Source organism: Pelodiscus sinensis, chromosome 26 (genome assembly GCF_052426305.1).
Source record: "Pelodiscus sinensis isolate ZL-2025 chromosome 26, ASM5242630v1, whole genome shotgun sequence".
NCBI lineage: Eukaryota > Metazoa > Chordata > Testudines > Trionychidae > Pelodiscus > Pelodiscus sinensis.
The window spans coordinates 3,178,022-3,203,596 of record NC_143077.1 but is presented as its reverse complement, the minus strand read 5'-3'; the positions used below and the strand labels follow the sequence as shown (position 1 = coordinate 3,203,596).

At 45.6% G+C, this 25,575-nt stretch overlaps 1 protein-coding gene across 3 annotated transcripts in view; it reads right to left on the bottom strand.

Moving 5' to 3' along the window:
* ARID1A (AT-rich interaction domain 1A) overlaps positions 1–25,575 on the bottom strand; it is an 87,334-nt gene that overhangs the window by 21,186 nt on the left and 40,573 nt on the right. For all 3 annotated transcript variants that reach the window (XM_075908744.2, XM_075908745.2, XM_006139147.5), the window contains 6 exons: positions 8,506–8,746; positions 7,613–7,702; positions 6,794–6,961; positions 5,825–6,140; positions 4,917–5,062; positions 4,719–4,828 (listed from right to left, as the gene is read on the bottom strand). In XM_075908744.2, coding sequence (XP_075764859.2) covers positions 4,719–4,828; positions 4,917–5,062; positions 5,825–6,140; positions 6,794–6,961; positions 7,613–7,702; positions 8,506–8,746 — 1,071 coding nt within the window. The remainder of the gene's footprint in view (positions 1–4,718; positions 4,829–4,916; positions 5,063–5,824; positions 6,141–6,793; positions 6,962–7,612; positions 7,703–8,505; positions 8,747–25,575) is intronic.

Here is a 25,575-nt window from a genome sequence, read left to right as displayed (position 1 = left end):
CCAGTGGCTCCGCTGCCCCATCTCAGCCCCCTGATTTGGCAACGCTCCCAGCCCCAGCCCAAAGGCTTATCCCTATGGCTGCTCGCACAGATGATGCCAGACCAGGGATGTTGCTGGACAAGGGAAGCGTGGATTAGGCAGTTTCAACCTATAGTGCCAATGCCAAACACAGGGAGGGATAAATGGATTATGGGGAAAAGACCAGAAAGAACATTCCTCATGAGCCCTAGGTTCTCAAGGATCTCTCCCCGGAGTCTCACTGTGCTATCAAATGAGGGTACGTAGAGAGTTCCTATTATACCTCAATTGGAACAAGTAAGGCGCACACCTCGTCCATGGAGGGGGCCATCTCATAAAAAATGTCCCAGCTCAGCTGCATTCCCCTCAAGTGGGCAGGAGGGGAAGTCAGTAGCAGTACCTGCCACAGTGACACCTCAGTGGCAGATGCCTTAGTTATTACCACCCTTGACTCTTACCATGCTCACAGGTAAATCACTAGCTACAGGTGTACTGGGAGCCAGCCAACAGTTCTGAGGTTGCCTGTACAGAAGTGCTGACAGTTTGTAGATACAGTGAGTAACCGAGTGTCAGACGGTCTCTTCCTTGGCTGTTGACTGAACCTCGACTGTTGAGACCAAGAGAAACCTGATGCACAGCTGGATTCAGACACCTGAAGTGACATATACCCAAGCTCAACTCCAATGAAAGGCTCCATCCTACCCATTGGCTGAAGTGGGAAGAGAGGCATATTGGGGATTACTAGTTAACATAGCCTGGGAAGTCAGAACAGAACCTCTGCTTGTCAGGGGACTGACAGGAGGACTGAGGAGGCTAGTGTCGAGTGCTCCAACTGGATCATTTTTAAGGGGGCTTTTCTAGCTCGGACTTTGCGCAGAGAAGAAATGATGTTATGTCACTACTCACAGGTCTATGCTACACTCCTACACGGCTGTAACTGACGCTGAGCGGGGGGTGGGAATCCACACCCCAGAGCAAAGTAGTTAGACCGACCTAGCCCCCCATGTATACAGCGCTATGTCAACAGGAGGGCTGTTCCCACTGATAGCTAACACCTCTTGTGGTGATATATTAACTGCATGACAGAAGCAGCTCTCCCATTGGTGTTGTACTGAAGCACTACAATGGTGCAGCGTAGCTGCACCAGTGCATCACCGAACATGAAGACGAGGTCTCCGGACCAGGTCCCTCTGCTAAACAAAACAGAGCCCATCAAGTGGGATTGAGGCTTACCCAAGGAGCAGGTTCAAAGCACTGGAGCCATTTTGCTGCAGCCTAGAACTAGAGGTGGTGGGGGCTTCACACCACAAACTAGAACCTAAGACAAGGATTTGTGTATGTGCACTGCCAATGGGCAACAAGGTTCTCTCTGAACTCTGCTCTGCGCTGATTAGGTCTCACCTGGAGTATTGTGTCCAGTCCTGGGAACCACATCTCAGGAAAGATGTGGAGAAGATCCAGAAAAGAGCAACAAAAATGATTAAAGATCTAAAAAAATGAGCGATGAGGAAAGACTGAAATAATTGGGTTTGTTCAGTTTGGAAAAGACAAGACTGAAGGGGGACATGACAACAGCTTTCAAATACCTAAAAGGATGTTAGAGGGAGAAACATTTTTCTCTTTAATGTTTGATGCAAGACAAGAAGCAAGGGGCTTAAATTGCAACAAGGCAAGTTTAGGTTGGACATTAGGAAAAACTTCCTAACGGTCTGGGTGGTGAAACACTGGAATAAGTTGCCTAGGGAGGTTGTGCAATTTCCATCACTCGAGATTTTTAAGAGCACCTGAGTCTCACACACATCAAGGATGATCTAGATGTTGCTTGGCCCAGCCATGAGTGCAGCGGACTAGACTTGATGGGCTCTTGAAGGCCCCACCAGTTCTATAGTTAACTCCCACAGCCAGAACTATCCACCTGCTCTTCTCTCTCTCTGCCAAGGAAGGTGAGAAGGAAATGAGGGTGAGATGGACTTCTCTGCACTCAAGTGCTGGTGGCCATGCACAGCCCCAACGAATGTCTGGCCATAAGAATCCAATCTTCTGTGCATATGCAAACCAAGAGTGGAGTCCTTGGGAATCACCACTTGAATCATCTTCAGTTTTTGGTACAGGGTCGTGGGTGCTGCTCAAGTGCCCTTCAGAGAGATGCTGAAAAGGAAGAAAGCTTAAGAAGTGGAGCCTTTTCCTTGCATCCCTTGAAGAACCCCTAAGAAACCACAGCCTTTGCCTCCTTTGCCTCCTGCAGAGAGGCTTCCTGATTCTACTCTCCAGTGTAAGTCAAAGCCCTCAAGAACGGTTGTCTTGGTGGGACCAGCATGGCCTTAAGGCAAATGCATGCGTGCTATATATGCCTGACTATAGTTGTATGGCTGCTTAAGATCCTATGATTTCTCTTGGAAAGGTGAAGAGGGAGGGGAGATGAAAACTGACCAGGATAGAGGCCTCATTCCAAAGCCCCACCTGGCCCTTAGCTACAAGGACATGGTAATCCATGACTAGAATCGTTGCTACTAGCGATATAAAATCCTGATTAAACCAGCTAAACATTAGGTTAACTGTATGTTTAATTGGTTAACCGACTAATGCAGGATCCCACCCAAAGGCAGGGCTGTCCACCACTGGTGGCAGCAATCTCCCAGCCCTGGGGCTGCCACCAGCAGTGGCAATGGCAGGACAGTCCCAGCCCCAAGATTGGGACAGCCGCCACCATGGCCAAGAGCAAGGATGGGCAATAATATTTGGTGAGGGGCCACTCCGAAGGCTGGGTGCAGAAGGGCGCACGGGGTAAGGGACTGGGGTGCGGGGTCTGAGAGGGTGTTTGGGTGGAGGAGGGAGTTGTGATCTGGGTCAGAGGATTGGGGTGTAGGTGCAGAAGAGGATTCCGGCCTGAGGGAAGGGTGTGGAAGGGGGTACAGGCCTGGAAGGGAGCTGTTACCTGGGGCAGGGGGCACAGAGGGTTTGGATAGCGAGGGAAGGGAATTGGGGTGCAGGAGGGGTTGGGATGCCAGAGGCAGGCGCTGGCTGGGCTCCCTCCATGTGGCTCTCAACACCAAGTGGGGGGGGGGGAGGAAGGGAAGAAGAGGCTTGCACTGCCCCAGTCTCTCAGGCCAATCTCTCAGCTCCGATTGGCTGGCTGTTTCCAGCCAATCGGAGCGATTGGCTGAGGTCAGTCCTTATTGGCCGGTTGTTTCTGGCCAATAGGAGCTGAGGACTGGGCTGGAGGCAGAGACCCAGCAGGAAGCCTTGCCCTACCTGCAGAGCAGAGAGCTGCAGGGACCGTGTCAAACCGCAGCAACTGTGTGCGCCCAAGGATCTCGGCAGGGTGGTCTGCGGGCTGGATCTGGCTCCTGGGCCGTATTTTACCCAGCCTTGGCTAAGAGGTTCCCTGCCCTGCCACCACTGGCAGCAGGAGGGTCCCAGCTCTGAGACTGAGGCTGGCTCCCAACCCCGAGGGGCCAGCCCTCCACTGTGATCCCAGGTACCAGTTGTTCACATCCCTAGTTGCTGCCACACACTTTCCAATTACTCCCCCACATGAACTGCAGTTCGGAAAAGACTCTGGGCCACAGCACAGTAACCAAGCTTTCCAATACCCACAGCCCCCACTAACAAGTTCTCTTGAAGAGGGTAGAGACAGTCAGCAGCACTCTCGGGTAAGATGGACTCTCCCTCCCTGTCTACCACATAGGGGGACAGTCTTTGCTAGCTGACCCAACACACAGTGTAAAGGCACAGTACCAATATTGGCCAGAGATTCCTGGCTCACATACTTCTCAGTTTTGACCTGTGTAGATTCCTGGGCTAGATCCAAGTTGGGGGTGGGGTGGGGTGGGGAATGTCATCTGTCTTCACTTATGTGAGAAGTAGGAAAAATCAGGCTCTTCCTATGTGGACTCTCTGTGCTCACACTGGAGATGTATTTTGCACCGGAAATGTCTAAACGATAGCCCTTTTCACCCAGATTTTCAGTGTGCCTCATACAAATAACTAGAACTGTCCATGTGATTTTGGGGGAGAGGAGGGAAAACCTGTATAGTGTATGCTGTCTGCACCATAGACTTGTGTATCAAGACCGTATAAGCCTTGGCACAAAGCACTGATATGGAGACATAATGGTGCTGACAGCAGAACTAGAGCAATGCAAAAATGCAGCATGTAGCGGAGAACTCTGCCGATCCAGTCAAGAACTGGAGCGTCTGAGAGGGCAGCAGTAGTACTTTGCAAGGGCATGGTATGTGATGGTCACTAGGATCTGGTGTATACTCTACCTCAAAGTTAAAATAGAAACATTGACAGCTCTGGGAGATCCATGAGCCTTGTAGTAAGGAGTTAAGACCCAGGCGGGAGAATCCTTTGTAGATGATCTCTTTAGAGAACAAATTTAGATGCTCATACCTACTTCACACATACCTCCCCCCTTTTGATTTTTTCTAATTGGTCAGCCTTTTGCACATGCAGAAATACTGCAAAAACCTAACCCTATTAGCAAGGAAACAGGCTCTCCCACATTTCCTAAGTAACTGTTCAAACCAAGAGGCGAGAGTGGCATCTATACAACAGAGAATTTTAAGGAGAGGGTAAAATAATCTCCTTGGGATAAAGAACATGTCTGTGTGTTTGCACAACACCCCATGCAATGAGGCCCCAATTCAGCCTAGTTGTGGCCCCAATTCAGCCTAAAACAGGAACACACGTTTTACCTTTGACTTGGATTCTGTTTTTGGCGTCCCATCTGCCTTGTTGTTCATTTTAGTTGCAGGTGTCAGTTTGACATCCCCAAGGCCCATCATTTCCGGACTTGCTGCCATCCCTAGAAGATTAAACAGGCTCTCAAAACACTGCATTTCAATTCAGTATCATGAAATCCAATGCCCTCCTCGGGGTTAGCACTGCTTTACCTGCCGAGTTGTTGGCCATATTCCCACTCATAGAATATGGAGGACCCTGGGGATTTATCATGCCAGCCATACTGTTAATTCCTTGTCCATAAGGAGGTCCAGTTCCCATCATTCCTCCTTGGTTCATGTTGGGATAGCCAGGAGGCCTAAAAGCAGGAGAGGGGTAGAGCAGAAGTATGTTTTCAATATCAAGCATTAAAATTTGCATTCTGCTGGAGTGGGCTTTGCTAACAGAGGCTTTCTGCCGCTGACATGAAACGGAAGCATCTGATTCCATGAGAACACTTGCCCACTAAAACTGAGGCAGAATAAAGTCTACAGAGCACTTAAGTGACTCTGAAGTCCAACTGCTTGTCCACACTGCACCACAACACGGACATTGCAGGGCGTGAATTGCAGAGTAAACCCACGTGCTAATGGCTCTGTGTGGACGCTACTAGGGCGAACTAGCACTCCTCTTTCAAATGGTGTCAAGTATCAGAGGGGTAGCCGTGTTAGTCTGAATCTGAAAAAGCGACGAGGAGTCCTGTGGCACCTTATAGACTAACTGAAGTGTAGGAGCATAAGCTTTCGTGGGCAAAGACCCACTTCGTCAGATGTACATGCATCTGACGAAGTGGGTCTTTGCCCACGAAAGCTTATGCTCCTACACTTCAGTTAGTCTATAAGGTGCCACAGGACTCCTCGTCGCTTTTGCTAATTGTGTAGTTATTCAGAAACTCTTCTCTCCTCCTAACTTCTCCAGATTGACTGAAGACTTGCCCTTCTGCAGGCATTTTAAGGAAACCTGTATTCAGAGTTTCTCAAAGTCTGACTGTTTCAAAACGCACCCTTGTCTGAAGTCAGAGGATATGCCACATGAAAGGGCTGAAAACAACAACAGGACATAGGGCAGTCTCATTTCTTACCTGTTCTGGATAGAGTTGGCAGCAGCATGCATTGCAGCAGCAGCTGCTTCTTGTGCTTTCCGGTTCATGCCACCTGGTGGGGGGCACATCCCTGTCCCCACCTGGGGAGGCATATTTGCCATGTTGGGTCCATAGGGCCTGTTCCCCATGGCAGCATGGCTCATCCTTCCTGGGGGAAGCCCAGTATAGGGTGGCACACCAGTCTGACCATGCATTTGGCTCCCTGCTCCCATTGGGTTTATACTTCCTCCCATTCCTGGGCTGGGGTAGTTGGCATTAGGCATAGCATTGTAGTTTGGCTGCCTGGGATAACCTCCTGCAGAGAGAAAAGAGGGGAGAAAGAGCACCTCCAGCTATTTAATCTGTGACTTACTGGAAGTCTTCAAATCTGCAGCTGTTTTAAAATCATTAACAAAAAGAGCACAGAGACCTAGGTGAATTTTAGCACCTAAACTCAAGTTACCTGGTTAATCTGCATAAAATAGGTCTAAACACAATCAAGTTACAGCATCAAATCAAAGGCAGCATGAACCTCCCCTGAGCTCATCACAGAACACAATTACCCAAATGGCCCAGTACAGAACAGAGAGGCCCTAGTTAAAGTGACATAACACATACAACTCTGTCAAATTCTTCCCCTTCTGAAGTCAACCAATTCAGCAGTAGTTTTTACAAGCACCCTCATCTGAATTTTTTTCAAATCAAGAGGGGAATTCTATAGCAGAAGCACTTTAATTCTTAAAGTCATCCGTCTTACCCTTGTTTCCAAGTGTGAGACACAAAGCACACTCTCTTTTGTGGCAGGAAAGTGTTTCAGATGCTGTTGCAACATCCACACATTTTAATACGGTGTAAAAAATGCAAATTTGTTAAAGGCAAAAAAAAGGCAGCAGGGGATATGGGCCATTTTTCCTGCTCACATTTACTAGTTCTAGCCTCCCATTCTATCCAGCTGGTTCACGCTCATACCTTGAGGACCATACTGAGCCCCCTGGGGTCCATAGCTTCCCATTGAATTCTGCTGATAAGGTCCCATCCCAGCATGCATCTGTCCTCCAGACGACTGACGAGGAGATAAGGCAGAGCCAGGCTGAGGGGAGCTATACTGGGGCATCTGAGGAGTCCTCTGCATGTAACCTGATCAATGAGACAATCAAATTAGTTGGTACAATTGCATACATAAACTTCCCTGGGTCCCCTGAACACACGCAAACATTCCAGACTTTTTTTAGCAGTTGTCTTTTAAAAAAAATTGTGCTTTGTTTTAATTATTTTTGTAAATAAAGCCAAATTTATAACTGCGCTAGCCAGGGAAAAGCTGTAGCCTGTCACTGTACTCAGTGAGCTAGCCAAATATTGCTTATTAGTGGGGGACCATAGTACTACATATGCCTGCAGCCATAAAGAGAAAAGCTCCCACTCACCTACCCTTCTTCCAGTGAATCTGTTCTCCTTTAGGGAGAACAGACACACAACTGTTGTAAACATCCCACATTTTGAAAATGCAGCATTCACAGAAATTTGTTTTCAAAGCTGCAGGGAACATCTTAATCGAAGTCAACTCTCTAGGGCAAGCAACAGGCAACCTTATTGCAATGTGCTCTGAATGTTTATTGAGTTGAAAGGGCTGCTCCAGCTCTACAAACTGTATATTAGCCCATAATCTCTGCCTCACATAGAAGATGCTGGTTTCAAAGCTTGCACAGTTCAGGCGATCTTTATTATTTATATATCCTGCTTTATATTTAATCTATTGCTAAAACTTAGAATGCTTAACACCACCCCTACCTCGATCTTGGACTATGCTTGATTGATTCATGGAAGGATGCAGGATACTGTCCGACTGGACACTTGGTGGTCGGGGTGGCATCTGATTGCCTGCACCACGGATAGAAAAGTGTTAGCCACAAGCAGCATACCAGAAAATGCAGAATACCTAGAAATGGCTACTAGAGACAAAACCATTCCTAGGGGGATGTGGGGCAACCCCATCCTAGTGTCCTAGATGCAGGTTCTGGGTAACCCAAGCCCTTCCCCCAAACCCCCTTTTCCTCAAGTAATGCAAGGCAGAAGATTACCAGAGGGACCTGGTGCAGGGTAGCAGCAGGAGCCAGAGTGGCCCAGCAGCCTGCTCAGCCACCCCCTCCCAGCCTGCTGCTGCGGTGAAGCCAAGCACATTGGGGAGAGACGAGAAATGACTCTTCCTGCTGCCCTGCGCCAGGCCCTGCTCCCCAGGTAATCCCCTGGGCCACCTTGGGATCTACTCATAGGAGGGCTTAGGCAGCACCTGGGACAGCTCTGACTAGAGACTTAGATAAACATTAGAGTTGCAACAAAATCCAAGAGGAGATGGTGAGGGTGTTAAGCCAACCAAAGGAAGCAGGCCGAAGGCAGGAGAAGAAAAGTTACATTAATATTTTTCAAATAAAACAATTAACAGTGTTACTTGTTTTCAAGCGAACAGATTGATCCCTTATTTTATTTAAAAATCCCCTCCTCTAAGTTGTAGCTTTATTTTTAAGGCAACTAAATGATCACAAGGACGCACACTGCCAGGAAGTGGGACTGCTCTTGGTAAACTTCTCTTTAAAAGAGCCAATATTAATTCACTGTGTGGAGACTCTTCGGCTGCACAGAGCAGTCACAAGCAGCAGATCCACAGATACACTGAATACTTTTACCTGGTACAGCAGCAGGTGAGAGTGGACCGGAACGTGACTGAGCAACACTAGCAGGAGAGCCAACAGGGGAAGGGGAAGGTCCTCTGATTCCTGGGAGGTGAGGCGAGGTATGCGGAGAGAAAGGAGACTGAGCTGGGTTACTCTGCTCTCCTTGACTGCTTGAAATCCCTGATGTGCTTACTCCAGGACTCAGGGCTCCTTCGGTACCCATTGGTAGATCATCTATTGAACCAGACAGATCCTGTAGTGCACAGAAAAGTGGATCAGACAAAAAAAATTGGATCAGACAAAAAAAATTAAGATGCAAAGAAATTGTTCTCCCAAACACCATCAGGAAAGAGAAGTGTGTGTTACAGAATTCACTGCATTCTGCTCCTAGGCAAACTACAAACAAATAGAAAAAAAAAAATCAAACCAGCTCATGTTATTGTCAATTATGAAGGCTGTAGCACAAACCTAGTTAACTGACAAATGTATTTTATGCTATCCTCTCCTCTCCTCCTTTTCCGTCCCCCCTCCCCCCAATCCAGAAGTTCCCCAGCTGTGGTCTGTGAAGTGCTGGCTAGCAGTCCAAAAAGCTAGTTGGTCACATGGGTACCAATTCTCAAACGTGTTTCCAGCTGCTAAGTTGCATTAAAAGAGGGTAAAAGTAAGCCCATTCCTATATAAACAAGTGCTGCGGTTGCCACAGGCTCATATAGGATTGCACACAGGAGAAGAGGCTGTCTGTGTGATGACTAAGTGAAGGGAAGTGGTCCATGACAGAAGAGTGGTTCACCCTTTGAAAGAGTATGAGAACTCCTGCCTAGCCTCAGTCCCTTCTGAGGCCTCCGATAGGCAAACGAGTTTCTTACTTGAGAAAAACAAACGAAAAAATAACCTAACGTAGATTTAAAAGAAAACACGAAACATTTCCCACTTCTCATTCTTCCCAGACATCAGCCATTTCTTTCTACAGCATTAGGTTTTAGGCTTTGTTGAAGGCAAGAACAGAAAAACTCTCCCTTACTGCACACATCCATCTTGAACTAGGAAACAGTTTTGTCTGAACTAGCTTCAATGCCCTAAACTGGAATAAGAGTTGCTGGAAAATTGCAGCCTGCGAACAATTGGTAAATTGTCTGACTACCGTGTTTGGGTGGGCAGGAGAACCTCATATAATCGACACATGGCTATTAGTGAAGTACCTTGGTAATGTACAAACAAAGGTGCAGACGGTCTTTGCCATTGAGTAGGCACTAGGGTTCAACTCACCACCAGACAGAGGACCTAGCATACTAAGAACAGCTGGAGGAGGGTTACATGATGATGTGCTCATAACACTTTCACATCCTTATACCACACCCACTGGTCCATCAGTAGTAGCTTTGTAGAAGCTCAAGAAACAGTGCAATGAGGATTCTGACCCAACCAGAAATCCTATTTTCTGTATTTCTAAAATATACACCTAAACTTTAAAATTAAAGGTTTCTGTTTTTTAATCTTTGTGTAGGAATCATTGCTTCCTGAATTTGTTATAGTTTAAACAAAAGTTGTGCAGATTTTCCTTGATTTGGTCCTTATTTCTTATCCTGCGTGAGATCATCATTAAAAAAGGCTACTTAAAATTAGTTGAAATATTTTTTGTAGAGTCTTCGGAGGTATTTCGATGAGGAGAGAGGAGCTTGGAAAACCAGTTTTAGGAGCACGTTTAATACAGAAAAGGAAGCATGATGAAAGGCTCAGAAGCGGGGAGGGGGGAATGAAGAGCAGAAAATGGTGCTGATAGATTTAGGAACAGGCCACATTTTAGCCTACATTTCACATTTATTTTATAACAAGAACAGACATCAAGTTAGCTTTGCTCTGTACCTACCACTGGCCTAAGCACTGCGCATTATACTTTTAAACTTTGCATTTGTCAGGAGTAGCCATGTGACCATAATATTCAAATCTGATTTGCGGCAGTTATGCTAAAAACATTCACAGTCTTATGTAGACATCTTTACTGAGAGGACAGCTAGTTTTATAGTACAGGTTGTATCTCTCTTAACCGAGACTCCCTGGCCCAGCATCATTCGTGGTGGGTCTGGTATGGACCACCGATGTTCCTGGACCACAGAGCCCAGGAAGAGGGAGGTCCAGTGGTGGGGCAGGAGCGCCAGAAGGGGCACCAGCAACTCATCTGGGAGCCCAAAGTGTGTGTGTGTGGAGGGGCAGAGGAATGGTGGCATGGTGGGGAATTCTGGCCCCAGCAGCCAGGGAGCTCAGGCCTGGGCCATGGCGCTCCACCCCATCCCTCCACCCCAGCCGCGGAGTCAGGTAGCTGCAGAGCTCTTGCCATGGCACTCCGGCCCTGGCAGCAGCGGGGCCAGGGAGAGCCATGGGGGACTGAGGCAGCGGCAGGGTCAGGCTGGAGACCTAGCCTGGTGGGGAGGAACCTTCCCTGGTCCAGCAAATCCCCTTGCTCAGGACCAGTCAGGTCCTGAGGGTGCTGGACAATCAAGGTCCAACTTGTATCTGTGAAATAGCAGGTGTACAACGGCAAGGGTGATCTGACTTTCCATTCTTAGACACGACAATCTCAACACTTACGAAGTCTGGATTCAACCCCCTGCTATTACAGCCATCCTAGGAGATCTTGGGGGCAGGTCACTATCTCAGTTCCCCTAGTTTGTAAAGTGTGGATACAATTAAAGCCACATTGCAGAGGATGTTGTAAAGATACATGCTACAGCAATGGATGGTGGGGTGGCATGTAAATTAGGGATGTTAAAAATGCATTTAATTAAAGTAACTACGTAACAGCTGAAAACTTCAGCAGTTGCACACAAGGTAGCCAGCAGTAGACTCTTTGTGTGAACTGACTCCCACCTGCCCCGTGCTGCTGCCTCCGATACAGGCTTATCGGTTACCCATGTTCAGTTACACTTCCGTGTCCCTAATATTAAATAGGGGGCAGGGACACAGAAGAGCTCACAGAAGCTAAGCATTGAGAGGAATGGGTCTGAGAGCCCTAGACAGGAGAGGACAAGAAACTTGAAAGCAAATTTGGGAAACTAAAATGGCAACTCTGAGGTCTGTTGGAAAACATCAGCAATAGGTGTGGAGGGGTCAATCAGTGGAATACACGTGCACATTGGGGCCTAGCTTATCACTGTACAGACTCTGTGGATGTTTTTCCCCCAAGAAACACAATCCAGTTCAAGCAGCTGTTATTTCAGGGGAAGTTCTATGGCTTGTATTATGTTTGCAGGAGTCAGGTTCAATCACACTGACCCCTTCAGGCCTTAAGAGTCCATGACACTCTAGCCCAGTAGTCCCTAATGTGGTGCCCGCGGGCGCTATGGCGCCCACCGAACAATCTGGGCCGGCCCCGCCCCCAGGCGCGTGGCACATGCGTGGTGCTGGCCCTGGGCGTGTGAGGCATGGGCGGCCCCTGCCCCAGGGGCGTGGCACAAGCGCGGTGCCGGCCCCTGGCATGTGGACGGCCCCTGCCCCGGGGTCGCAGCACATGTGCGGGCCCCGCCCCCAGGGGCGCAGCCTGTGAGTGGCTCTGCCCCTGGACATGTGGTGCATTAGTGACCCCGCCCCTAGGCACCCGGTAGCCCCAAAAGGTTGGGGATCACTGCTCTAGCCAGATTAGCACTTAGAAAGTGTTGCATGACTAAGCATTAAAACCAGCTCAGACAAATCCGTTTGAACAGCGCCACTTAGGGGTCCAGCATGAACAGGGCCAAACCACCTTTAAAAAACAGAATTCAGAGAAGTCAGGACAATTGCTAAATATGATTGAGAGAGTCTGGTTTCATCCTCACTTGGTGGGCTATACCAGTGTTTCTCAACCAGTGGTACAAGTACCCTTAAGGGTACTCGAGGAGTCTGGGGGGGTATGTCAGCACAACTGAAATTTGGTTTGTTTTAAGTTTTACAGCATTTTATTTTTGTACTTTTTATACCCAAAAATTTCATTGTCCACTCGGCTACGATTAAGTTGTTTAAACAAATGTGTTGCAATGGTAAAAAAAAAAATTGTGTGTGGGGGGTCTGAAAACTGTAGATACTGGGGGTACTTAATTTTTTTTTTGAAAAAGGGGTACTTATTAAAAAAAAAGTTGAGAAACACTGGGCTATACCATTCTTGACAGCTCAGATAACCCTTCCCCACTCCAATGCACATGGGGCCTGAAGTACTGCAAAGTTATCTGTCAGAGGCCTTGTCATTCCAAAGCATCTGCTCTTCAGTGTGTCCCAGCCTCTGGCTGTGTGCACAGCTCTTCGCTGAAAGTTCAGGAAAGGGAAGACACGAAGGCACAGGCCACAAGTGAGGAGATTCCTGCTGCAGATTCCTGGCCATCCTAGAAGATGGTTGGGTAGTTCATGATGGGAGAGGGTAGGCAAAGAAATCCGTGTGCAAATGGATGCATAGCAGTGGGAGGGTATATGAACAGAGTCTCATCATTCTGCCTTCTCTTGCACCATTGCAATTGCACTGACTTTAAGGCTGGAGTTTGGCTCCATTTTGCTGCTTTTCTTTTTTATTTCAATCAAAGTAGGACTGTCCAGAAAAATCCTAAAAAGTTTATAAGTTCCCATGACTCTTCCATCTCTCTGCTGATCAGTCTCAGTATGCTTGATGGCACAAAGCTCCCCAGTCTAAACAAAATACAACTCTGGTCTCTCCAGAGAAGGCGGCTGTGTGCAAGATACCATCTTCATGCCGTTATTATTGGTTCTTAGTCACTCATATTCAAGAGTATTATCTCAAATCCAAGAAAGATCTTCTCTCATCATGCTTTGGTGCTTTAGGTTAAATTTCTCACTAGGTAGGAATTAATTTCTTCTTCTTCTTCAATCTAGGAGTGCAGTCGAGTTGCTCACATTATCCTAACCCATTTGCATTTGGGGTGAAATTACAGATATGTATCACAACCTCATGTCTAAGTGGGAGTGTTACAACTGTAGCTTCTATTTAACCCTAACTTTGTGTGCCCAACCAACCAGCTAGGTTATTACTTTGGACTTGCCTAGCACCTTCCATCTAAGAATCAAAAAGCATTTTATAAATATTGCTTCACAATACCCTCATAACAAAAAGGAGTTTATACCTGCGCTATAAAACTGAAATTAAGGGAATATACAAAAAGAAAAGATAGCCAAAATGAGCCACACACTCAAATGTATAATTAGAATCCTGCACAGATACAAAATTTGTATCTATATCTGCAAAAGTAAGTCATGGATAACCACAAATTTACAGAGTTCTAGATACAAAACTTGCATCCACAAAAATGAGCTGCGAATATTGATGCAGGGCTCTATGTATAATGGTCTGAAAGGTTCTCTTACTACAAGATGTCTGCCTTTTTGTAATCTTAGAAAAACAAAAATTTCTAATCTTGTCTTTTCTGATTTTGATTGGAGAAAGAATGATGTCGAATCTGTAACAAACATCGCCCCCAAAAAATGCTTTGTGAAGTGTTTTAATTAAATAGGAAAATTAAAGAAACAAAATTGTCTAAAAATCCCATTTCTACTACAAGGCTTGGGTTTCACTTCCTTGGTAATGTAATGTTACAATCTTAGTAGTTTCTCTGTAGTTGTCAGAGTCTTTTCTGGAAGACAAAGTAGATAAGATCTGAATTCCTAATGTGAAACATAAGTGGAAGTTTGATAAAGAATAAAAAAGTAACATACAACCACAAATACAGAGGGGGCAAGTTCTTCCTCCCCCCACCCCCTCTTAGCAACTTCCATTTAAGTGTCTTTAAGCAGTATTAGCCACTGGAAGTTTATATACTCCAACAATGCAGCCATCTCTCACTGGAGAGGAAATCCACCAGATACACTGTCTTGGTCAGGAGTCAAACTTAAGCAGAGTATCATATGGCATTTATAAAATTTCACAATAATTTGGACTACAACAGGGGGGCAGGAGAGAAATGGAAGAGTTATGGTTCCAGTTTTAATTATGGCAAAGACTCGTCCAGTTTCCCAGACTAGCTATCTTTTAATCTTGCCCAAATAACTTTAAAATATACCTCACTGAAGTGCATCACAAATAAAAACGTACTAAGGCTTCCCTTACACAGTCTACTTCTGGGACAGGCTTTAGCGCAAAGACCCTGATCAAAAGTGCACTGCTTTCAATAGTTTTGGACCACGGTATCTGTGCTAAAACCTGTCCCAGAAGCAGACTATGGAAGGGAAGCCTTTCATTTCATTTGCCCTTCACAGGGCTTTCAGAGAATGACTAGAACTATGCAAGAATACCACTAACAGGGCTCTTCCCCTTCTCGCCTCTGAGCACAGCCAGTCATACTGAGAGACAGGAGGTGAGGATCAACAGCAGTAACTCTGCCAACTTGAAGGAAACGTCAGGGTCTGGAGAATTTCCTCACGTGTTTCCAATGTGTTTTTTATGCATTTTATTGCTCATCTGCCATGCAGATCAAAAACGCTGGAGGGATTCCAACTATTTCACACAGAATCTCACACTCCAGGCTGGCTGCAGCCCCAAAGCCTTAGTTTCTTCACTTGAAATACTGCCCAGTGTTATTTTGGGATGTGACCTGATAGCGGAAGCCCACAGGGAATCTGAAATGATAAATGTTCCAGCTGCAATTGGTTGCCCAAACCCAGCTCATGCCAGCATGGGTTTGTCAGCATTGCTGACAAACAGGGACTCAGCAGCTAAAACCTTTTCACACCACAACAAAACCATGCATAAAAAAATCACACAATCCAACACCCAAAGGAGGAGGGGAAAGGGAATTTCTCAGAGTGGGAGCTGGAAGTCCTAGCAGGACCAGTAAGAGGAAGCTGCTTGGTTTGTGCTCAAAGTAAAGGTTTTTGTTTTATATGAAATGGGAACAACCATCTCTCACACCATTAGACACTAGTTCATTTGCTAAGCAAACATCAGGATGGATGGTTTTGAAAAATAGAAAAACTTAATGTGAACAAATCATTGGGACCGGATGGCATTCACCCAAGGGTTCTAAAAGAACTCAAATGGGAAATTGCAGGACTGTTAACTGTGGTTTGTAATCTATCCCTTAAATCGGCTTCCGTACCTACTGACTACCTACTGACTGAAAGATAGCTAACGTGACACCAATATTTAAAAGGGGCTCTAGAGGTGATCCCGGCAATTACAAACTGGTAAATCTAACGATGGTACAGGGCAAATTAGCTGAAACAATAGTTAACAATAAAATTGTTAGGCACGCAGAAGAACATAATTTGTTGGGCAAAAGTCAACATGGTTTCTGTGAAGGGAAATCATGTCTTACTAATCTATTAGAGTTCTTTGAAGGAGTTAACAAACATGTGGACAAGGGGGATCCAGTAGATACAGTATACTTAGATTTTCAGAAAGCCTTTAATGAAGTCCCTCACCAAAGGCTCTTGTGTAAATTACATGGTCATGGGATAATAGAGAAGGTCCTTTCATGGACTGAGAATTGGCTAAAAGACAGGAAACAAAGGGTAGGAATAAATGGTAAATTTTCAGAATGGAGAGGGGTAAACTAGTGGTGTCCCCCAAGGGTCAGTCCTAGGACCAATCCTATTCAACTTATTCATAAATGATCTAGAGAATGGGGCAAGCAGTGAGGTAGTAAAGTTTGCAGATGGTACTAAACTGTTTAAGATAGTCAAGACAGAAGCAGACAGTGAAGAACTTCAAAAAGATCTCACAAAGCTGAGTGATTGGGCAACAAAATGGCAAATGAAGTTTAATGTGGATAAGTGTAAAGTAATGCACGTTGGAAAAAGTAACCCCAACTATACATATTATATGATGGGGGCTAATTTGGCTATGACAAATCAGGAAAGATTTTGGCGTTATCGTGGATAGTTCTCTGAAAACGTCTACATGGAGTGCTGCGGCGGTCAAAAAGGCAAATAGAATGTTAGGAATTATAAAGAAAGGGATAGAGAATAAGACACAGAATATCTTACTGCCCCGGTATAAAACTATGGTACGCCTACATCTTGAGTATCGTGTACAGAGGTGGTCTCCTCACCTCAAAAGAGATATTTTGGCCTTGGAAAGGGCTCAGAAAAGGGCAACTAAAATGATGATCGGGGTTTGGAACTGGTCCCATATGAGGAGAGGCTAAAGCGACTGGGACTTTTCAGTTTGGAAAAGAGGAGACTGAGGGGGGATATGATAGAGGTATATGAAATCATGAGTGGCGTGGAGAGGGTGAATAAAGAAAAGTTATTCATTAGTTCTCATAATAAGGACTAGAGGACAGCAAATGAAATTAATGGGTAGCAGGTTTAAAACTAATAAGCGAGAGTTCTTCACACAGCGCATAGTCAACCTGTGGAACTCCTTGCCAGAGGAGGCTGTGAAAGCTAGAACTATAACAGAGTTTAAAGAGAAGCTAGATAAATTCATGGAGGTTAGGTCCATAAAAGGCTATTAGCCAGGGGGTAGGAATGGTGTCCCTGGGCTCTGTTTGTCAGAGGCTGGAGACTGATGGCATGAGACAAATCGCTTGATCATGGTCTTCGGTCCACCCCCTCCGGGGCACCTGGCGCTGGCCACTGTCGGCAGACTGGCTACTAGGCTAGATGGACCTTTGTTCTGACCCAGTGCGGCCATTCTTGTGTTCTTATAAGAAATACTTAAGATTCGGATAGTCATTCTTCTGATTCTGGGCTATTCTCTAGACCTTTTACACTCCTCTGGCAATGTAAATGGCTGATCAGTAAGCCAACAAGTTTCATCCGTTGGGAATTACATCTGTCCCACCACCTCCTATAGCCCCCAAGGAAAGGGCACAGATATAGTGTGTTGAAAAGGGAAGGGACAAAGCCAAGGTGCACTATGAACCTAGCTACTCTAACTACACATGCTTTAGTTGGAGCATCAATCGCTGCTCTACATATAACAGAGATGGACAGGCCTAAACCTGTCCCAGATTCTCAAAGCTGCAAGATTGACAAAGTCACTCTCACCTGTCCGTCCATGGTGGAGCCTCTCCACCTTCCCACAGTTCATTCCAGATATGTTCTAGACCTGAAGATTTTGTTACAAAGCCCAAGATAGCAGAACCATAGTGAAAGTTGTAAAGGTTTTTACGCAATTATAAAGAAAGCTTGATTTTTTTTAACTCTAATTTTTTTGGCAGCTTATCCTCTTGTTTGTTATCTTGCCAGAAGAGTATTTTGGGGCAAGTTTTATTATTATGAAATAAATTAAGAATTTAAGATACAGGACTTGGGTGAAACACACACACAAAATCCGCCCAAAAGCGCACACATCCAGAAGCCTTCTTTTATTTGGGCAACTCAAAAACAGCCCTATGAAGAAATTCTACTTGGTCCTCAACTTATTTTTTGGGTCCACTAAGTAAGCTTATATAGCATATGCACAAAGCATTTAAGACTCCACTGAGCCACAAAGTTTATATAGTCCCAGAATTGGAGAATAAGGGTTCCACAACAGTCAATGTGTCACTTACAGACTGTTTGATCTGTTCTACATTAAGCACTACAGACACTTCACTTTCTAAGGACAATGTTGCGCTTGCAATCCTTGCTGGCACCAGTAAGCCAATAACCGCAAACTGGAGAAATGGAGTAGAGCTAACCGCTTCCACACAGACAAGTAAGCTGCACTGGCAAAACCAAACAGGGATTCTAAAATCTTACAATTCCCTCATTAGTCTTTTCAGAACACACTGTTCCTATACTCTGGCTTTTCTGAAAATGAAAAGCATCCTCATCGCTGCTTAATTGAAACACCTACTTTCTGGTAAGGTTTCTTCATTTTCCTGCAACTTTCTTTCCAAGCACTCAAGAATTAAACATCTTCCATACCACAGTCTCCTGTTCTCCCCCCTTTCTTCTCCCCACACACAACTACTTAACCTATTTCATATTCAAACAGGTATCACAGACCAAACCTCCTCCAATCCCTATACCACAGAAAGCTAAACAGCAGTCCAGCAACTATGATCTCCACATTACTTATGTGGATTTCTTCCTTTCCAGTGCTGAGACTGCTGTATCTTCCATTTTACACTCCATATGGCCACCACATTTACTCAGATATGGAGTCCTCACTATACCTCATTAACATATTGAAGGGTTCACCCTATATATGTCCCCGTGTCCCTAACAGTGCTGGATATGCCATCATGCTAGCACCACACCATAATGTATTATTGAAATTCATTTATAAAACAGATCACTTTTGACGGTGGGTTTAACTATTTGGAAGACAGGTTGGAGTTGAGGGGCAGAATAAAGGATGAGGGTACAAGTTTTAATTTTAATTTCCTTACCTGAATATTTTATACACATGTTCTATTAATTTTTTACAAGTTAATGTATTTCAATTAAATCCAAGTTTTTATTTCTGAATTATAGTGGAGAGAGTTCTCTCATCTTGTTGATTGAACGGGATTTTCCATTCACAGTAAACATACTAGCTGAAGAACTATATTGGTAGCCAAACAAAATCCAGTTAGCGAGAAGAGAGTGTCCCCATTCGTCTTTGCGTTGTGTGAACTTCACTTTCTACAGTAGCTGCAATCACTTAAGTGCCTCATTTCAGTACTACAGGCCAGATGCTCAGCTCCCACTGAGGTACATTTCCACTGCCAGAATGGCATAAAAGGACCGTAAACCATCCTAAATAGATAACTGAAGAGTCTCTTTTCTCCCCCAGAGCAAACCTAGCATACAAAAGTGACCAGAAACACTTACAGAATTGAGGTTTATTAAACTAGGTAAAATGAACTTGTAGGTTCCAGTCCTGTTCTTATCAGATATTTGTCCACCAGTAAAACATTGCTATTTGCAGGCTGCGGGGACTGGATGAGAAGTGTAGAAACCATGAGACCGAACTGCTATTTCACTCCCCAAGGCAGTAGCATCAGGATACAGTACAGGCAAAATGCCGAGGGAATGCATAACCTGTACTGCCCTCTGCTCAGATTGTACCTGTTGTGTGTATTGAAGTTCTAACTGTACTATCAACACAACAGTCTCAAGCACTCAGTTCACCACAAGCTGATTCATGACGCTTTTGCTCTAAAAAAGTAAGCCAATGCTAGGACATGAGCTGCACAGGAAAGCACTACACAGACCTACAAGTGCCGTGAGGGGAAAAAAATGAAATGATTAAATACCAAAAACCACAGAACACAGATTTCCAGCAACCCCAATTCTAGCCTAAAGCATAAAACTTGCCACAGTGTGGACCAGGTCATTGAACTACTCCACTCTTCCACAACAGGCTATTGTGTGGAGGATAATGGGCCATTCTTCATGGTATGAGAAGCACCTTCTAGATGCTCATCATTCCTGGGGCACATATTGAGGGGTAGAGGAGGAGAACACAGAATTTCTCGTTCATAGGCTTCTCTCTAGCTCTAGAATACTTTGAGTCCAAGGGTATATCTACATTGCAATAAAGAGCCATTGGGACAGCAGCTGCTGGCCTAGGGCAGCTGATTTGGGCTTGTATGATTAAAACATTGTAGTGTGGATCTATTTGAATCTCTCCTGAGTGGTGGCACAAGTGCACAGCTTACAGGGAACACTCGTGTGGATGTCTGGGTTCAAGTTGGAGCATCGTCTCTGAGACCCTTCTCACTCCACCCCTCACCAGGCTTCAGAGCCCAGGCTCCTGCCCAAAACAGCTACTACACAGCAAGTATTAGCCCCATGAGCCCAAGTCAACTGAACTGGGCTTAGACACTCAATTCTGTGAATATTTTTATGGCACTGTAGATGCACCCTAAAGACTACACTCAGAGCTCCTGCTGACAGAGATGATTACTGACCATCCCACAACCATCTTTTTACCTGGGGGATGGGGGAGACAGAGAGGAAGCTTAGAAAGGTCAATTTATATTTAGCCAACAGCTCTGGAAGTGGGACTAGACAAGAGATATTGACATGTGTATACATGCTAGGAAAAAGAATGCGTGTCAATTTCCCCCAGGTACCTTTAAACTAGGGATGTTAAACAACAGTTAATTGAATAGTCAAGTAACCTCATGAAGTCTTATTGGTTACTCGACTATTTTATTGTCACTCGAGTATTCTATATTCGCCAACAGCCAGTGCACTCCAGCCCCACTCCTCAGGAGCCCCTACCACTCTGCGCTGTTGCCTCTGTAACACAGGCAGCAGCAGGAGTTGCCAGGCAGGAGCTGGTCTGCAAGAGAAGCCAGTTTAAAAAACAGCTCCCCTCACGAACTGGCTTCCTGTCACCCTGCGCTGCTACCTCTGATACAGAGACAGCAGCACAGGGTGGCAGCAGCCCCTGTCTGCGGTTGGGGCTGAGCTCCTGGACCTGGCTAGAATTGAGCTGGGCTGCTTGCCTCCTAATATGCTTTAAATGCAGAGCTGCAGTGGGGGGTGAGTCCCGAACCCGGCACAAGCCAGGACTAAGCCAGCCTGCTTTAAAAAAAAAAAAAAAAAAAAAAGTTACTTGGGGGAAGGGGGATTGTGTGTAGTCTATAACATTAACCTATAAGCTTTTGCTTATCGATTAATCAACTACACTATTTTAAACAGAAATGTATAACAAAATTAAATACCACAAAATAACTTAAGTGCAGCTGCACACTTCAGTACAAGGCTATGTCCCCTCTGCCCCAATATGCTTTCTTCCAATACATTCGTTATGCTCCCAAAGTGCAGAAAAGAGGACTATCTTTGTGGGTTTTCACCATTCCTTAAACTAGAAAAATATTTTACTTATTTGAAACTAACAATTTTGTGGAGGAAGATTACTTTCCCGGTGTTCCCCATTTCTAATACCGGGAGGAAGAAGTCAGCACCTTCTGTTGTCTGGTTCTAGGCAGAGCTCCATGTGCAGATATCTGTGCACCTGATTCATAGCCTGCCCTCTCCCCGACATCCCTTTTCAAAAGTTTTAATGATCAAGCAGAACGGACAGCTTTAAATATAACTGACAAATCAGGTTCCCAGCTTCCCAAAAGTGTCATCGTGAGCTCAACTGGCAACAAGGCTGATCTGAACAAGGACGGTGTGAGAGCAGCTACAAACTAGACAGATTCTAGGTTGCTCTGTGGAGGGTGCACAGCAACTTTTGGGATAAAAAAGCATAAGACTGGGGTTGCTAACTAAAGGATACATAAAGTACTCCAAGTCCCACTATCTGGGACATACTCCATCCAACCAGTCCTCAAAATTGAGTCAGTCATTCCCCGGCTCAAAAGGGAACAAAAACAAAATGCTAAAAACTAAATAAACACTCCTCAATTTTCAGTCTCCTTTTTTTATTCTATGGACAAGCCATTTTTCCCTCCCTTCCTCCATGAGGCGGCTGAGCGTCTCTGGAGTATCAGAGTTGTCAAATGATTGCTCCAGGGCAGGGACTAGAATATGGCAGAGCAATCTCGGTATGATTTCCTTCTCTGAAAAGCTCACTCTTCTAGGATGGCTTCAGACAAACTGGGAGAAGCTGCTGGCTCTAGCTGCAGTGCAGGCAAGGAGCGTTTGGAAAGGAGGCTGTCAGGAGGAGGGGCTCAGTGTCACAAGAAATTTTACTCTAATTGCAAAAATAAGCTGCTGTTCTAATCCACCTCAGCAAATCTAGGTGGGTCTGGCTGCTTTGGTGGAGACTGGATACAGAATCAAGGGGGGGGGAGGGAGAAGAGTACTGCTGGCTTTACTACATTCCTGCAACGGGAGACCTTGCAAAACAGCCAGCACAGCTACTGCAGCAGCCATTGATTTTTCAGGTCGATACTCCACTCCCACAGAACTGCTCAGCAGGAGCTTCAAACACATCTACTGCTTCTGCTCTCCACCACCCCTTCTTTTCTATCCACCCCAAATACAACTGAAAAAAACCACACATACCCCCAAACACTGAGCAAACCCCATTTCCCCTCCTCTCAGAGAGAAATTCAAAGCTACAGTGGCAGAAAAAAGTAAGAGGAAGGAATAACGTGATTCATTCACAGAACAAGATGTCGCAGAAGGAAAAAAACCCCATCTAGCACAGGCCAGCAGTCTCTCCCTCCTTAGGGAATGCTGGGTGCTGATCCCTTCTGCAAGTTCCTGGGAAATACAGCTGCAAAAGTAGCTTACATTTAACCCTTTGAGGGCCCCCTCCTAGTTTCTACAAGGCACTTTATACATTAATGTTAATTAAATGCTAACAGGAAATGTTCAAAGTAACAGTGGAAAATGCTCCTGTTTTGGCTTTTCCTGGCTTGCCAAGGTAATCAGATTTATATTCTGACTCATATTTGTTGTTTAATTGTTTTATCATAAAGGCTGGCCCAGAAAAATGGACAGCAGCACAAAAGAGGATCATAAGAATAGACGAGAGCCAAACTTTTTGATCCTCAAACAGGTCAGGGCACAGGTAGGTCTGGATGTTGTTAGTGGCAATACTGCATCATTCAAGAAAACTTTCTGCTCCCAGCAACACTTTCATATTCTAGAGAGAGAGATATATAGTCCACTTTAGTCAAGAACATTGGTCTTTGGAAAGGAAAATGGCAATGTGTGTGAGAGTGAGAGAGAGAAGTACAACACTCAAACGACTGACCACAACTTAGTATTTTTGGTTTGTTTGTTTTCAAATGCACCTCATCCTTTATCTATGAAAGATGCAGAGTCTCCTTGGAGGTCAAGAGTGTCCATATACAAAGCTAACTCTTCTTCATGCCACCCCTAATTATAAGAGTTCCCAGAGCTGCTTCCTGATCATCTCCATGGCATTCTTCACCGTGATGTGTTCAATTTGGATTATGGAAGCATTTAATCATCTCCACATGTGATTATACCACCATGCCATCCACACGAATTTGGGTGGCTAAAGAAATGCAGAGAAGTCAGGAAAATGTGTAAGACTCTTGGCAAAACAAACAAAAAACCTGCCACTGAGTGAGGACAGCACAATACTCCTGAAATTAAGATTTGAGTAATAGGGGAAATGTGGGGTGGAAAGGGGATTTGGACTTCAGAAAAACAACAAAGCCAGCATCAAACGTTTGTTGTAAGTCAGATAGATCTTGCTGAACCAGGCCACTGAAACCCCAGGCCACCAGGAAGGGCTAGCCCCCAGGTCCTCTTCTCAAGGCCTCGTCCTCCACCCCTACTTACTCTCCTCCTCCACAGTAGCCCAGAACACCTCCACTGTAGCTCTCAGCCCTTGCACTGCTCGGCTGTGGGCGAGGCTTCAGCACTGCCAGCCCCAGTTGTGGTGTTACAGACTGCTGGGCAACATGGGTACCCTGCTTCCTGCCCTGGTGCTTGGCCAGCCAGCCCCAGAGCGCTGGGCAGCAGCGTGGCCGTGCACCAGCTGCTCCAAGTCCCAGTGGGAGGCAAGGCCAATGTTAGATTGTTTGGAGAAGCACTGTCTATGATAGCTGCCGCCTGTGCCCATCCTCTTTTCCTTGCTAGCTGCCACTTCCACACAATTAACTCTGTAGCAGCCGTCTGGGCATTGTAAAGGCAGAGTGGGGTGTTCAAGATGAAGGCACTTTTGCTTTGAGAAGTCAGGCCATCAACACATTCCTACATTATGCTGCTGCTCTGAATGAGCCAGGCCAGCAGGGAAACTGAGGTATGTAATCTAGGAAATTCTCCTTCCCCACCAGTTGACAGAAATGAATGTGGGCAAGGGAAAATAAAAGTGAGCATAACCATGGCAACTTAGCCCACTCCACACACTGATGACTGCAGATTACTACCCCTGGAGGTCAGAGGTTGCCAGAACAGTCAATTACCAGAGATGTCTTTCTTGCCATTTCAGGGAATTCAACAGTTTAAGAGGTTTCTTCCTTCCAGGATAAAGAGCTGATTAAAAATAATAAAATCAATTGCACAACTCCTCTGCTCCTCACTGAAGCTTTGTCTGAAGTCCTAGTGCAAACCCTGGATCAGTACTGACCTGGGCACTGCCCTCACAAAGCAGCCAGTGTCTCCACAGGAAGGGGGCAGAGCAGACAGTAAACTGAAGAGGCTGAGCCTTGAACCTACCCTACTTCTACCTCCCCATTCTCACACAAACCCCTTCCCATAAGAGCCAGGTAGGGGCCGTTTTCCCTATGGATACTTGTTACTTGTATGCATTAGCTCCCAGAAGTCAATTCTGAATGCCAAGGGTGTAGTCACATGAGGATACATGCTGTCAACTGAGAGCTCAGGTGACACTGTGCTAAAGCCTGTACAATTAACAGCCAGAGTTACCCATCTCCATTTATCCCTTATACACCTTATGCCTAGAGCAGAGAGAACCAGTCAGTACATGTTCTCCTCGCCCCTCCCACCTTTCTTCAATTCTCCAGTGAGGTTAGCGTCAGACTGCCAGAGGGAGACATCTGCAAACTGAGTCAGTAGCAAAGTAGAACAGGTCTCCTCACTTCACAACAGACATCCCTGGAGAAGCTGTCCAACTCTTCGGCCATCTTTCAAAGATTGCTCCAGAACTGCTTCTAGGATGCAACACGTCAGCCATAGGTTTTCACTGGCTGTATGTGACCAATGGGGGACAATTATTAGGAATCCAAGATCAGAATGGGTAGTCCTCTAGCAATTTCCTGATTAAACACTGACCTGCCTATTTACTACAGTCAGGCTTAAAAGCAAACTGTGAAGAGTAAGAAACAAAACTGTCTTTCAGACAGCCTCGGTTATTCCTCAAAGGAGACAAAAAACTAACCACTATAAAACAAGCTACACTGAAATTGTTCCTTTGAAAACAAAAGGCTCCAACAGTTAGGGGAATCTGTGTAACACATACAGGCAGGAAGCAGAGCTGAGCCACCAACGACAAGAATAGAAACAGGAAACAGGCCCTGGATCGAGCATAGAGCAATCTGCTGCAAGCACAAGCCCCAGCACGAAGCGCAGAGAAAGCAAACTGCATCAGTGGCTCAGAGCAACATGATTTATACGGTGGAAGCGGATTGGCTACCCCAGAGAGAAAATGAACGCACGGGGCTCAGCACTGTTCAGAACAGCCATGGTTGAAACAGCAGCGGGGGTGGGGAATTTCATTCTACACACCAGGTTAGACTAGCTTAATCCAAAAGTGGAGGGAGCAGTGGAAAAGGAGAAATTGCCACACGGACA